Source organism: Gavialis gangeticus, unplaced genomic scaffold (genome assembly GCF_001723915.1).
Source record: "Gavialis gangeticus isolate Ggan-Ray unplaced genomic scaffold, GavGan_comp1, whole genome shotgun sequence".
Lineage (NCBI taxonomy): Eukaryota > Metazoa > Chordata > Crocodylia > Gavialidae > Gavialis > Gavialis gangeticus.
The window spans coordinates 9,509,023-9,523,498 of NW_017729012.1; the positions used below are offsets into that span (position 1 = coordinate 9,509,023).

The following is a 14,476-nucleotide window of genomic DNA, read 5'->3' on the forward strand; positions in this document are numbered from 1 at the left end:
TCCCCGTAGTGTTATGGCTTTCGGCATGCAGCAGGGTCAGGCTGTCCTACGTGCTGCACGCTCACGGAAGACTTCCCGAAAGAGAAACTGCCCTAGCGGCCAGGAGTTTGCTATCGCCAGTTCTGGGCAGGGGGAAAGCCGTGCTGGGAGAACTAGTGTTTCCTAACAACCAGCTCGATGCTAGTGCTTGCTTCCCTGGGTCAGGGAGAGTCTGGTTCTGGTCCCCACCCTGCTTGCCCCCCTCCCCTGACCTGGTGAGCCATTAGGACATCATGGACTGCTGCACAGCCTTCTGCAGGGACTGCCGGGTCACCAGCAGCCGCACCACTTCTTCGTTCCTCTTGGTCAGCCGCTTCCTCGCTTGGTCGTGAGTCACCATGGTCATGTCCCAGCCATTCACCTGGACAGGAGGAGGAAGGCTCAGTGCTCCTGTAGGTGGTGGGACCGGCAGTCCTGTGTCGTGCTGGCCCCCGCGGATACGTCAGGCAGGGGCAGAAGTAACCCGCGTGGGTCTTCTCCAGTGCACGCCGCTGAAACTGAAGGGCTCCAGCCACACACCCAGGTGCAAGCAAGAGTCCTGGTACTCCCCAGGCCCAGGAGGCGCACAAAGCAGCCGCTGCCCTGGACCTTGCCCCCACGCGATAATGTTTCCTTGGTCGTCGTTCAGGACCATTCCAGGCCCCATGTCCCTTTACCCAGGTTACGGCCCACCTCCAAGCCCAGCCCTCCCAGGGACTGCGTTGGCAGCTAGCGTAAGGCCACAGCAGGCTGCAAAACCGTCTCCCTAAGGCCCAGACGTCTTGTGGGGAAAACAGCGGGCTCTTCAGCACCCCAGACAAGCTGTGAGACAACGCGCAAGCAAAATGGAGACGAAAGGGGTCCACGTACTCGGGCTTTCCTTCACCCTGCTCCCCCGCGTAGGGGCTGGGAGGACGGCACGCCCCCCGGGGCCGTCCCACAGCAAAGACACGCTCCGCTCGGGTTCAGCCGTGAGCTTGGGCCTTACCTGCATGATCTTGTCTCCGATCTGCAGTCCCGCGACTTCTGCTGGGCCTCCCTCTGTCACCCTCGTCACGTAAATGCCCTGCAAGAGCCAGGCTGCAGTTACCCCGTGAACTGCCCGACGCCAGACGAGCGTTTCAGGGAGGAAGCGAATGTTGCCAGTGGTGCGGGCTCCCTAGGAGCGGGCAGAGCCCAGCCCCGCGCCCCAAGGGCCTGCACCAGCGCGGGACCCAGCGGCAGCAGAGCGCGAGCAGGCTCCCATGCGAAGAGCACCCGCCCTCGCGCAACACAGGCGAGCCTCCCCGACCGCGGCCATCCCCAGGGAGACCCCGACCTTGTCGGTTTTGTCCTCGGAGAAGGGGTTCTGCGCGGGGTCCTGGTCGATGCCGCCGCCGATGCTGAACCCCAGGATCAGGTTCTCGCCTTGACGCAGCTTGTGGATCTCGATTCTTTGCTGCGGGGACAGGGAGAGGCAGAGGGTGAGGGGGCCGCCTCGCCCGGCAGGCGCACCACGGGCCCCCCTCGCCTCGGCGTCCCCTACGCGAGGAGAGGGGTTGTCCCGCGCCTCGGTGCCGCCGCGGGGCCCGCACTCACCACGACGGCGGTGACCGGCTGTCCGGGCACGTAGGACATGGCCCCGCCACCGCCGCCGCCTCGGCGAACAAAAGCTTCGGAGACACCAGCCCCGCCCCGCCACCCAATGGGGCGCGGCTTCCGCTGACGTGTCCCCGGGCCCCGGAAGCGGAAGGGGCGGGCGCGGCCGGCCTTGACCCAAGATGGCGGCGCGGTGCTTCCGGTAGAGCTCTCCTCAGCGCGGCGGCGGGCCCGCCACGATGGCGGCGGTGCGGCGCGAGGGGCCGCCGTTCATCAGCGAGGGCGCGGTGCGAGGCAATGCCGCCATCCTGGACTACTGCCGCACCTCGGTGTCGGCGCTGTCGGGCGCCACGGCCGGCATTCTGGGCCTGACGGGCCTGCGCGGCTTCGTCTTCTACCTGCTGGCCTCCGTGCTGCTGTCGGCGCTGCTGGTGCTCAAGGCCGGGCGCCGCTGGGGCAAGTACTTCAAGTCGCGCCGGCCGCTCTTCACGGGCGGGCTCGTGGGCGGCCTCTTCACCTACGTGCTCTTCTGGACCTTCCTCTACGGCATGGTGCACGTGTACTGACCCGCCCGCCGCCAACTCCACCAGCGACGGGCAACAGCGAGCGGCAGACACGGAGCCGGGTGAGCGACGGCCCCACACGCCAGATACGCAGGACTGTCGGGGGGTGAAAGCCCGTCTTTTGTGGGGTGCATGGCGACGGGCAGTGAGTTGCGCCTGCTGTGGGCATGCCACCAGGCTTGCGCCGCCATCCTGAAACGCTGCTGCACACCTGGATGGCTGCTGGCCGTTTCCCACCCGCCTGAGCGAGCCCTGCCGTAACCCTGCTGTTAGCATGCCCTGAATACATACGTGCAGCCTGAGGTGACGGTGTTCAGTCTCTTTCTCTTTGCTAGGGGAAAAATCCCACGTGGCCACTCGCCATTGATAGCAGGTGCCTCGGCGCTTGTACACAAGCAGTGAGGCTGCGCTGAGGTTATGCCTAGTCAGAGCAGACTGGATTGATCCTGGACTAATCAGTGCGGGATTACTCGAGTCTCCCGGGGCATGGTAATTGCTGCGCTCTGGCCCACTCCAGTGTCTTGTCTATTGGCATCCCCACGGTGAAAAATGGTGATGGGGCACTTCAAGTAAAGCTCGTTCAAGCAGCCCCCTCCCTGTTGTAGCACAGGGATATGGCTATACAAGATGGTCCAGGCGCTTTAATTAAAGCAGCTCTCTGAGCCGTTCTAACTAAGGGGTTTCTACTCCCAGAGCCTGTGTATAGATACCCGTAGTCTCTCGCCTCCTCTACAGTAACGGGGCTCTAGGGTGGATGTGCTTCTACGTGAGCCTTGAGTTTTTCCATGTTGGGGCTGTTGCCAAAACTCCTCTAAAGAGCTTGGCCAGGTCACTATCCCTGGCTGAGGTATGAGGAGAGAGTCAGCCATAAACAAACACTTTCCTGTTCTGGGAGGAATAAGTGAAGTGACAATGTAGGCAGGACATTTAGTGCAACACGTTCCCCCCCCTTCAGGTTTTGTGAAGTGTCTGATCCTGCCCTGCCACATGTTACTGACTGCACAGGGTAACGCAGCGGTCTGTGGGAGAAGAAAGCTGGTGGGTGTCTCAAAGGTCAGAGGGTCGAGCCAAGTTCTCAGCTCTGGATTCCTGAACTGACTCATTCAGTTTTTAAAGACTGGCACTTTTGTTACCCAGAGGCAGGCATCCTCATCAACAGGGATCAGGGTTTTCAGTTGCCCATGGAGGAACGGAGAAAAACACATTTTCCCTTTTGGCACAGAAACCTGTGGATTTCCCCCCTTCTGCAAAGAGCTGTGCAGGTGGCAGAACTCGGGCCTGGGAAAGCTAATTGCAAAAAGGGCAGGAAACCCCCAGCCCTGCCCGGAGTGGGAAGGGAAGGGCAGGGTTCAATCAGCCACTGCGCAGCTTAGCCCCCCTCTTTGCTCTCAGAACCTGCGAGGTAAGTAGGGCTTCCAGGGGGCTGGACCCCCTCTGGCAGGGCTGAAGGGTTGCAGGCTGTGGCTTCTGCTGCAGCAGCCATGCCCCTGGTTGGGGGCAGGGAGCTATTGACCTGGCAGCTGAGGGCCCCTCCAGCAGGGCTGGGGGGTGGGCCTTAAATTTTAATCAGGGATTTTGGGGTTTTTATCCGAGAGAGCCAGGATCCCTGGTCATTGATAGCCTCATACTGTAGAAATGCCACGTAAACTTTTCAAAAGAAAATGCCAAGGCAATGCATTACTAAAGGGAAGAACTGGAATAATACATGGCTAATCGGTATTATCTGCAATAACACAAGGTACAGAAGAGTCTAAGAGCATTGTCTGAAAATAGACAAAAATCCCGTTTCTGTATATAAACATAAACAAAGATATTAAATAAGGTAAAAAGAAAAACTCCTGAGAATCACGCGGTTAAACACCGTTCTTTGTGTATAGAGTTTGCAAAATGGAAAACAAAGGGCGTGGATTAGTACAACGAATTGAGTTTTGTGAGGAGATTGAGAGACTTCGACTCCGGCAGTGGGTTGGGTCCTTGAACAAGAAGGTATTGTTATGGCATGTTGAAACATTCGTTTCAGCGTAGAACGAGCCCAGCCTAATTTTTGTGACAAGCCGTTTGGTCTTCATGAACTGCTCTTTGGTTCACTGTTTGATAGCACTTTTTTATGCCACTTGTTTCAGCTTCTAAAAACTACATAAGCAGAATTAAATGGAAATACTACTCATCTAGCAGACTACTAGCTAGGTAAGAGTCATACTACAGTAACAGGAAAATATTTCTAAGAGACTATACTAAGTCAGGCCTGTTAGGATGGCTTTATGGACACAGCATTGTTTGCCTAGAGAAGAGACTTGTAAAGATGAATGAGGCTTTGTATGCAACAGCAGCAGCATGAGTGCACACAGCTTCTAAATTAAACAGTGGCTTCTGGTTTAGGCCCAGTCATTAACTTTATCTGCGGATCAGAAGGGAGGGCAGATACACCTGTTGCCGATCCATGTGGTCAGAGCCAGTCCAGCAGCATGGGGCCTGTTTGGCAGCAGCAGCAAGCCCTGCCCTGGGACTGGAATCAGTAGGTGCTGTATGCTGCTTAACTGTTCACAAACTTAAAGGGCAAGATGATGGGGAAATGGAGCAGCACTGCTGAAGCAAGCGGAGGCAGGAGGGGGCCTGGTAGTGAGTTTCCTGAGCATGCTGACCATGATTGTTGCCATGGTACGATAGATTTCACTTCCTCTCCCACTTCAACTCCTAGCAGCTGTTTTCCCCAAAGAAAAAGACAGCCACGGGTTGTCTCCAAGGCATTTCCCAGCTTCCTTGGAAAGCAAGAGGCTTGATTCAAAACATTCCCCAATGAGGTGACTGGCCGTGCCAGCCTGGCAGAAACCCTAGGTTCTCACACCCTCAAGTGGGAAACCACCCAGCCCCGTTACCAATGGAAAAAAATCTCGTGGGTATAAACACAGCGCATGGTTACCACAAACACTCATGTGCTCTTGAAGGCACCATCCAGGCTACTGTATGATGGAGGGTTGATAGCATGTTTCACTGAAGAGGGGAGGAAACAGCCTGCCTTGAGGGAGGGCTTTCCCAGAGAGCACCACTTCTGCTTATCAGTTTATATTCAAAAGCAATGAGTTTATTGCCCTATGTGGGCAGCGTGCATTGGAGCACAGGTTCTGGAAGCAAAGGAGCCCCCACCCCAGCCCCATTCCTTGGTTGCACGAAAGGCCAGCACTCGCTCATCCCAGGGCGAGCAGGCTGATCGATTTCCACTTCTGCCAGGATCTGGAAGCTAAGGCAGCAGAACGGAGTGGGAAGCACCAGCTTTTCCAGCCCCACCTCTCCTGGAAATGCTAAGCGTGGTTCATGGTACTGATCTTGCAGCAGAAGCTGAGCGCTGCCACATCACGATGCTGGTTTTGATGTCGGCATGTATAAAACCGTGGTTTGGGTTCTTAGTGTTCCTTCGTAAAATAAAAGTCCTGTAGCAATGACTGCTGTCACTGGCTCGGGAGAGAGCAGAATGGCTCGGGATAGGAGATGCAAGCAGACTGCTGTCTGGTAGCGAACAGCCATCACTGACCTCTTCTCTGGGCAGCCAGATGATACAAAGACCTGACAGGCTGTGTCCACCTCGCAGTCTGAGCATTACCTTGAACCCCACAATCTGTATGGAATGTGTTTTCTAACCAACAGGCTGGTAGTTAAGTCTCCACTGCCTGTAGTTGCCTCAGCCCAGCCAGGGACTCGGCGTTCTGATTTCCACTCGGGGTAGCACCCGGAACCGTATTCTTTGAACAGGACCTGGGAATAGGAGGCAAAAGTGGCAGTGAAAGGTCCAAAGGCAGCAGTGTCCTGTCTGCACAAAGCCATGGGGGCATCCACAGGCTAGGGGGCTTCCGTTGGTACCGGGCTGAGTGAATGTCCACCTCAGTTAAGAGCAGGGTTGTTTCCCCCATCAGGCACCTTTGCCCAAGCTGCACAAGCTCATTGTACTTGAGCTTCTTACACAGCCGTCACACTGACTAGCAGGTTTTTGCATAATGCCAGCAAGTGGCCTGACAGCGATTCTCCACGGGCCGAACACTGCCCCTCGCTCCAGCAGTGGCTGCATGTGCACCCAGAGGCAGATGCAGCCTTCCAGAGCTAGGACTGAGCATGTTGTGTAACACGAGCTGCATCGGAACAGACAAAGCAAAACAAGCCCTTCCAAGCCCTGTTCCCATGATTTGCTGGCACCGTGTGCTGGCAAGGGGTCGCTGGCTCCCTGGAGGGAGCTGCATAACTCCCTGCTGATGCATGTGGGTTGTAGGCCCACACACTGGACAGGCTGAAATACAGAAGCCAATGGAGGAGAACTGAGACCCCTGTTTCAAAGTGGGGCTCCAAGGCTGCACCAGCACTGTACCAGATATCACACTGGACGGTGCCATGGTGCAGCAGTTCCTCCTGCTGTTGTTGGCACTTTTATCTTTGTCATTACCACTGAGCAGCTTGGAGAATGGGCCTAAAGCGCCTGCTCTGCTATCGCTGACGCAGCTCCCGCTGCGTCCCTGCCCAGCCCCAAAGTCACCTTGCCCAGACCCGCTCCCTGGCTGGGCCTCTCTATTTCATCTCAGTAAGCGAACACGGGACCAGGCTGCTGCAGCTCTGGGACACTGCCATTGATTCCATTTGGCACCCTCATGGACTGAGCCGGGGGCCGTTATTGACTTGTCCGTGAGGCAGCAGCTTTCCTTGTTCCCTGCCTCGCTCCAGCCACGACTTAGAGGGACTTGCTATCCTCATCTGTATGCGTATCATTTCCTGTCTGCAAATGGCCCCCCTGCCATTAGCATTTCCTGTGCACCACCACGTCCTTCCAAAGTGCAGTACAATGTTACGCATTGAAACGTGATGAGAGTCCTACTTACTTCACTTCCTCGTACTTTTTGCCTCGATAAAAGTGGCTCTTTTTGATGAGGTACAGCAGCACCAGGTCACAGAAGAAAGCTCCCTGCAAAAGATTGAGGGAAACACATTGCAGTCTCTGAAAGCAAAGGTATCCCCTACCAGTTAAAATCCACAAAACCACTGCTAGCAGCTCCTTAACACCCAGCCACATTCTGAAGCCAGCAGTTTGTCACCAATTACAGGAGGCTTTTGCGTGCTTTCTAACCCTTCTTTGGGGACAGTTCAGTGATGGTGGGACCCGTCTTCCCTTGGCTTTTCCACCATGCCAACTGACCTGAGCTATCTTCGCATATTAGAGGTTCTTTGCTACAGCATTGTTTGTAGTTCAGCCTTCACACCACGTACATCCCCCCTGGTGGGATCTGTTCTCCTTCATGCATTAAACCCTACTGGGGACATGCAGCGGACACGGACCCCACAGATCAGCTTTTCTGAGGAGTCCTCCTGGGACAGACCGTTTCATTTCAGGTCTCATTTTCCAAGCATACGGCACACCCTGGTGATGCCTCAACCCTGGGACTGGAATGAATTAGAAGTGGCTTTTACTTACCGCACCCATAAGTGCGAGCCCTGAACCCACGTTGATTATTGTTGGAATGATGTTAAATTTTCCCGCCTGGGGAAAAAACAAACAAACAAAAAAAACAACGCACAACACAGAGCAGTTAGCGCTAGCTCAGCAGCTCGCCAGGAGCTAAGCAGATGGCTACGGGGAAATCTGGCCCCTTGGCCCAGGTTCCAGCAGCAGCAGGCTGGGCTGTAGGAAAGAGCTCTTCGCAAGGCAGGCTTTCAAGACCAGTGTCTGCACTAAGAGGCCTGCGTCTGTCTGCGGGCAGCAGGGCCGCAGCACTGCGTTAATGCAGGCCTCTCCTGAAACCTGACCTCCACAGTTCTGGGGCTTATGCTACAGCGTGTACGCACAGGAAATCAAACTACCTTTCTTCCCTGGGGAGCTGCTGGACCTCGCCTGCGCTGCTTTCCTTAACCTGCAGGAGATGCGACGTGGATCTTGTCTTCATCTTACTCTGCCCAGCCTGCTGCTGCAATCAGCCTCTCGTGTGCGCTTACCCTACTTCCTCATGCCAATGAGTCTGGAATGCCAGGAGCCCCTCCCCTCAACACGCAGGAGTGGGTTTTGGTCTCAGCGCAGCACTGCTGTAATGCATTCAAGCTTTTACCAGCTTTACAACGCCCCCCTGTCCTTGTTTCTTTCCAGGCTCAGAAGTGCCCCTGCTCAGGCTCCTCACTCACCTTGCCATTCACCATCACGTCAAAGCGGATGCCGTAGGCTTTGATCAGCGTCCGGAACTCAACCCCGTCAGTGTTCTTGTAGTATTTTGCAAACCTGGAATGCAGGGAACATGAGGCCGTTGATTTTTAATTCAGGCACCTGCCCCGCTTCTAGATGAAGCTATTTTAATGCAACACACAATCTACAAGCCATTTGATACTGTAAAGAAGTGTTCTAGTTCCATGTTGCAGGGTGCCTGGCAGAGGGGTTACATCAGTTCACCCCCCATGTCCAGGTGCGGGTATATTTCCCTGTTAAAAAACACCTGGCTAAGAACAGCGTAGTCCCAAACCCAACACCTCAGAGGAGCACAGGGGGTGGGTCCAAGGGTGAGTCCAATCCTGGAGGTACAGTGTTTCATGTCCAGCCTTAGCCAGTGGGATCAGTAATCCCAAAGGAGATCAGCGCAATGGCCTTGCTGCAATTTCCTCCTCATTTCAGTGGAAGAAGGGAAGGAAAAATGTGCCACACCTGTGCCTGGAACCTAAAGACCTCCGTGGCAGCCACGTGTCCGTGTCTGGGGGTGACGATGGGCACAACTGGGGCTTGGTACAGATTATGGAAGACTCAGCTGAACTTGTAAATCATTTCTGCCATTCCAGGTTTATAATCTCTGCACACCCCTGCTGTGTCAGGATATGAGCTCTGCAGAGAGCTGACTTGTGGCTTAGGTGCCACAACGAGATGTAACGATGGCTGCTGTGATTCACCTGCTCTACCTGTGGCAGGTTAGGGTGTAGCAGCTTGTGTTTGTGTTGAGGTTCACTATAGTCTTACTAATAGTTTAGGTTGTGGATTTGTATGGGAGGGTTTGGATAGGGATGATTCCTGCCTCAGGCAGGGGGTCGGACTACGTGACCTATGGCCCCTTCCAGCTCTGCTTTTCTGTGAGTCTGTGTGTAAGAGGCAGGGGACATTTTAAATAGTCTTCTAGTCATGGAAGCAGAGCAACACGGCTGCAAAAGCTACCCAGGCCTAGGCACAGAGTCTGATATAATCTACAATCCAGGACTGCAATGCTGGATAGCAGTAACGTACCTGAAGTTGTACCCAGAGGAGATGGATTTTTCTCCAGACTCATTATCCAGCCGGGTAAAAGAGTAGTGAGGGTTGCATTCAGAAGGCCCTTTATCAAGGTTGCAGTCCCATTCAATCATAATCCCGATGGCACCACCCTGGAGGAGAGGGAGAGAGAGGTTTTCAGCAGGCTGTTCTTGTAACTGAGCTTGGTTCTTTCATCCTTGAACCCCACTTCCTGCTCTTCTGCCACATGTCTCTCAAGAAAGAGAGAGGAAAGCAGACCTCCCCGGTCCTGGTCAGGAGATCAGTATGAGCCACATTCATGCCACTGAAGCTAATCACACAATGCTCCTGACGCCACCAAGACTCTTCCTATGCTGGAAATCTGGGGGGCAGTTACACTGTGCACCTTGCAGTGCCCAACCCAGAAGGACCCATGGGTAGCCATGAGGTTTTCCACATCCAGATGTGAAGTCTGTGGCCTTCAGCAGACAGGACATTTAGTCACTGCAGGTGAGACCGAGTCCCATGCAGAAAGCCAGCACAAGGGCTGCATCACGGGCTGAGTGAGTGGGCTTCCAGAGGGGCCAGGCCTTGCACCGACTCCTTGACAGGGGGCCGAGTCTCCCCTTGTGTGACAATGGATTAATTTTTCCACGTTTCTCTGAGCCCAGCAGCACCTGTCCACAGCGGATTTGTAAGCCATAGGGAGTTGCATTTCTCATAGACCTTACAGGGACACTGTTCAAGCCAAGTCAGGGCAGGGAGGGGGCGGTCACACCTGTGGGGTCCTTTCATCACCCAACGGAGATGTCTCAGCATTGTGGGGAGGTCTCTCCCTGGCTGGGGGAGCACAGGGGACGACGGTGTTTGTACCTCAAGTGCCATCTCCTGAAAGTTGCTCCCGGCCCAGCTCACGAGGTTGCCCAGGCGGAAGATGGGGCAGTACAGGTTTTTGGGGCTGTAGTGGCAGGATTTCAGGTAGAAGTTGTCGTTAGTTTTCAGCACATTCGTCCTGCAGACGGGAAAGGAGAGAGCTGCTCCAACCCTTCCCTCTGCCGCCCTGTGGAGCCACGGAGGGACCTTCCTTTTCAGGGCAGCGCCTCTGCTATCAGACCTGCTGTGCCACCCAGGGCAACACGCCACCAACTCCGTTACCATCAATGCACGTGGCACGCTCAGATGCTAACACAGACCCTGGGGCCTGTGAACAGACTGAGGCAGGCTGACGTTTACTCCCCCAGGCCATCTGCTGACAAAACCAGGACTTGCAGAAGGGTTCACCCTCCCTTCAGCATTGCCTCCGTTGCGGTCCCCACCCCAGACGCGTCCTGTTCGCTCTCGGCGCGCACACACCAGGAATGGGCAACAAAGCTGCCCAGAGCAGGTGGCCCAGCCAACCCTTCCTGCTGGCTTCACCATGCTCCTCGCTTCAAGCAGAACATTCTTAATAATTATTTGGAGGTGGAAAGGCAGAGCGTCCTGGTTTAACCTTCCCAAGGAGCCCTCCAAGTGCCCTGCCCCAGATACTGCTGCTTGGTAGAGCGGTTTCTAATAGGCAGATCAGCGATAGTGGGCACAACAGATTTTACATTGGATGGGTGCCTGTTGGTCAGGTGGCTAGCCCGGCTGTACAAGGAAATACTCCAATATTCAGATCGACTGCAGTGGTTACTTGAGCGGGGCGATAAAGCCTGCAATGGAAACAGCAGCCTGTATTTCACTGAAAGGTTGGACCAGTTATGGCTGGGATGCGTGCGGCCACGTGCGTGTCAAAGGTCCTGTCCAACAAGTGACAGGCTGGGCAGTGCTGAGGAGCCTGGCGGTTTTCCCTCCTTGCTCTTCCCTGCTCCTCCACAGCCAGAAGCCATGTGGTTTCCTCTAACTACCAGCAGGAAGCATCCACCTTCCTAGAAGGGCATTTGAATCATGCACCCACAATGCAGAGGGAAATAAAGCTAAAGAAGCCCACGTAGGATTATGGACATCAGAGAGGCTCTGAGTGAGATGGGCAGAGAGCAGCATGTGCACTTACTTGGAGAATTTGAACTTTGGGAAGCGGATTGAGTTCTTGATGTACACAGTGAAGTTTTCTGCATTCGCTAAAAACACCTTCCTGGAAGAGAGGGGTCAGATGGGTTTCGGCTCCGGGCCCTCTGCTCTCCAGGCACTGCCCTCACCTTTCTGCTTCACAAGACAGAAATCAGGGCTGCATCCTCTGAACCCCTGGCAGCACTATAGGATCTCTCCTGGCCCAGCTCAGCCCCACCCATCAGCCCACACAGGTGGCCCAGCTTTTCAAGAGGTTGTTTCAGAAATGGGCAGCGATAGAGGGAGTCAGGGAGCAGCAAGGGCTGGAGGGCACTTGGCACATACTGTGCGGCACTGCGTGTCCTCGCAGATGCACTGCATCTACAGGGGAGCGCAGTCCCTGCCCTGGGCCACCCTTGTGCAGAACTCCCTGCTATGGTTAAGTACAGTGCTCTTCTAACCTGGTTCAAAAAGGGCATTCCAGCAGCCACCACCCAGCAATTTTCCATCAGCTACTCCCTAGGAAACCATGCTACCAAAGATAAGCCATGCTTGGTTACAGGGCAAGAAGGGACACGCACTTGGCGCTGGATTTTCTCTCCACTGGACACCACGCTAGTATCTCACATGTCCCATTGACGTTGCTCCCGGTTTTCATGCAGCGGCCGGTCTTCACCCCTGTGACATAGAGAAGACCATTGACAAGGTCATGTGGGGCACCCAGTTTCCTTTCCTGCAGGCAAACTGGATGTTAGACAGCTTTCCCCAGGCCCTCCATCATCCCCCCAGCTGTGAAAAGGCCTCTCCCTTCTCAAACAACAGTCTCCTTGTTGCTCTGCAGAGCAGCCCCAGGGGATCTTGGCAGCGTGACTAGTACCCATTTGGCTGTTTAAAGACACTGTAGACAAGTCAGTGATGGCAAATAAATAGCTCAGGGAGATGCAGATGCTGCTGCTTCAGCTCTGTTACCAGTTAGAGACATCTGAGACATCCCTAGCCTGAAGCACCCCCTGCTGACTGCCCGAGGTGAAGCGCAGGGGCCAGGGGTGACCCCATCACTCACCGTTGCCAGCTTTCACGGGTTCCCCCTGAGGGCAGTCCTTGTTCTTGCTGCACAGCGCGTCGGGAATGCCAGGGCTCTGCAAGGCAGGAGGTAGCAGCCAGTGAGGGCCACCACCAGGCAACAAACACGTCCACAGGAGCTCTCCCCAGCCCCCCAGCCAGAGAGGGGCACGCGCTGCCATTTAATGGGCAAGGGACAGGCAAATGAGGGCAGAGGCACTGGACCTCACAGAAGCCTGCTCGCCTATCTGCTGCATTTCGACAGGGGAGTAAAACATGGATTTGTTCTCCTTCCTCATTGGTCTAAGTGCCCAAGTGATTTAGAAAACCAGGCCCCACTGGCGTTCAATAGGGTACATGCCCCCAAGTCACACAGGCGCTTTGAGCACTCCCCCGCCTTGCCTGTGGTCCGGCATGCCCCGCTGAGGTTTGGGCACTAGATCGCTTTACTCTAGGAACTCTCTCACCCTGCAGTAAGCCAGAGGGGCCCGGGGTACAGTCTCGAGTCCCTGATCCACCAGCTGCAAGCTGACAGATGCGGCCGCGAGAGGGCAGCACGGTCCCAATCAGCTGGAGTCATTCTGTCCCCACCAGCATTGCAGGCAGACCCGGAGCCCAGCTAGCCAGAAGCAGGGAGGAGAGGGAAGGACTGTCGTTCTCAAGGCTTCAGCCAGGAAAGTTACTCACCTGCTGGCTTTTGCTGGACGCCCACTTGTTTGTGTGCGTGGCCAGCTCAGCGCAGGGCAAAGCAGCCAGGACGGGGCGAGAAGGTCGTTAATAAGCAGAATATTTCTGCGTGTGCGCAGATGGAGGCAGGACAGGTGCACCAAGCCTGGGCAACCTGGCACTGGGACTCCTCTGCCTCACTCGTGATACAGCTTCCAAGACCTGCTCTTTGTTGGTTTAGGACACAGTCCTTTAGGTTTAGGTGCTGAGCACCCTCCAGCCCGCTGGCGACAGTGAGAACAGAGCGTGGTTGGCACTGGTCACCGACAGGATGGAGCCCTCCATCTATTTCCCTTGGCTCCACTGCTACACGTCTGTCCAGCTGGACAACTCTTCCCCTCCCCCTTCTCCCGCTGACTGCAGGCTGCAGTGGCCCGATTCTCAGCTGTGCTGGGTCCTGGCAGCTGTCGCTAATGTCTGGTGGAGCTGGAAATGCCCAGCACCTCTGCACATCAAGCCAGCTGATCTCCCCCAACCCCACCCTGAAACGAATCCCATTTCTCCCATTCCAGGTCTGAGATGACCCCCTCCCTCCTGGGTCTGCTGTTCCCTCTTGCCAATTTGAGAGCCAGCCCCCCCCTTCCTACCTCGGGGCACATGTTCTGCGTCTGGTTTAGGGTCATAATCAGGTTCGTCATCACAAAGAAGATGCTTTCTCCCTAGACGTGGAAAAAGGAAAAAAGACACCTTTCACAGCCTGCTGACCCCGCCACAGCCGCATGCTCTGTGCAGCACAACACCTGGATCTCACGTGGCACTTTGCAATCCCAGGTCTAAGAGCCTCACGTAGGGTGTCACAATAACACGGGGAGAAGTGACTTGCCCACGGTCACCCAGAAACCCAGTGGCAGGGTGAGGATGGAGCCCAGGTCTCTGCATGGGGCCATGTCGCCCCCCAGCGTGGGGGCAGCACTCTGTCCTGCAGCCTGTATCCTAATCACAGGGCACATATTTGAAACCCTGTGCTGCAGGCAGGACAGCATTCAACTGCGCCTAGGCTTGGGAGGCAGGTGCTTGCGCTTTGATAAGCGAGATGCAATACCTGGCGGGGAGGCTGGGAAGAGCATTTGTAGGCTCAGTCGCAGCTCTCGGCGCCCGGCTTTCCTCTCCTTTCCCATAAGCCACAATGACTAGGTGAGAATCAGAGCTCGGGTCCCGTTGCAGAGCCACAAGGTGCACAGATCTGTGCCTGGTTCATGCTGCTCTACGGCAGCAGGTACACACACGTGCACATGGCATAGAGCGGGGGGTGGGGGGGGGGATGGCTTTCCTGGTTAAAGATGTGGGG

General features: G+C 55.5%; 3 protein-coding genes across 7 annotated transcripts in view; 1 reads left to right on the forward strand and 2 right to left on the reverse strand.

Moving 5' to 3' along the window:
* Positions 1-6: 6 nt before the first annotated feature.
* On the reverse strand, positions 7-1,714 carry TAX1BP3 (Tax1 binding protein 3). 2 transcript variants are annotated; one of them, XM_019511201.1, is made up of 4 exons: positions 1,597-1,714; positions 1,337-1,456; positions 1,007-1,084; positions 7-400 (listed from the first exon to the last, which is right to left on the reverse strand). In XM_019511201.1, exons 1-4 carry the CDS (start codon positions 1,633-1,635, stop codon positions 263-265), a joined length of 375 nt encoding a protein of 124 aa, XP_019366746.1. In that variant the 5' UTR covers positions 1,636-1,714; the 3' UTR covers positions 7-262. The 2 variants fall into 2 exon arrangements, with proteins under 2 accessions (XP_019366746.1, XP_019366747.1); XM_019511202.1 differs by lacking the exon at positions 1,007-1,084.
* A 35-nt stretch (positions 1,715-1,749) lies between these two features.
* On the forward strand, positions 1,750-2,461 carry EMC6 (ER membrane protein complex subunit 6). Its single transcript, XM_019511204.1, has one exon. It carries the CDS (start codon positions 1,836-1,838, stop codon positions 2,160-2,162), a length of 327 nt encoding a protein of 108 aa, XP_019366749.1. The 5' UTR covers positions 1,750-1,835; the 3' UTR covers positions 2,163-2,461.
* Positions 2,462-3,812: 1,351 nt separating this feature from the next.
* Positions 3,813-14,476, reverse strand: part of P2RX5 (purinergic receptor P2X 5) — a 30,234-nt gene continuing 19,570 nt past the window's right edge. For 3 of the 4 annotated variants that reach the window (XM_019511196.1, XM_019511195.1, XM_019511192.1), the window contains 10 exons: positions 13,776-13,847; positions 12,464-12,539; positions 11,982-12,078; positions 11,405-11,485; positions 10,246-10,384; positions 9,388-9,524; positions 8,310-8,403; positions 7,609-7,674; positions 7,019-7,101; positions 3,813-5,909 (listed from right to left, as the gene is read on the reverse strand). In XM_019511196.1, the coding sequence (XP_019366741.1) occupies positions 5,810-5,909; positions 7,019-7,101; positions 7,609-7,674; positions 8,310-8,403; positions 9,388-9,524; positions 10,246-10,384; positions 11,405-11,485; positions 11,982-12,078; positions 12,464-12,539; positions 13,776-13,847 (945 nt within the window). In that variant the 3' untranslated portion in view covers positions 3,813-5,809. Of the gene's footprint in view, positions 5,910-7,014; positions 7,102-7,608; positions 7,675-8,309; positions 8,404-9,387; positions 9,525-10,245; positions 10,385-11,404; positions 11,486-11,981; positions 12,079-12,463; positions 12,540-13,775; positions 13,848-14,476 lie in introns of those variants that run through there. The other variant, XM_019511193.1, reaches the window with a different exon arrangement.

What these genes read in the sequence shown, in the direction of transcription:
- TAX1BP3 (XM_019511201.1), bottom strand. Translation starts at nt 1,635, where the DNA reads ATGTCCTACGTGCCCGGACAGCCGGTCACCGCCGTCGTG. An exon ending in CCGAGGACAAAACCGACAAG is followed by an intron (nt 1,085 to 1,336) that starts GTCGGGGTCTCC and finishes TGGCTCTTGCAG; the next exon opens with GGCATTTACGTGACGAGGGT. An exon ending in TCGGAGACAAGATCATGCAG is followed by an intron (nt 401 to 1,006) that starts GTAAGGCCCAAG and finishes CCTCCTGTCCAG; the next exon opens with GTGAATGGCTGGGACATGAC.
- EMC6 (XM_019511204.1), top strand. Translation starts at nt 1,836, where the DNA reads ATGGCGGCGGTGCGGCGCGAGGGGCCGCCGTTCATCAGCGAGGGCGCG.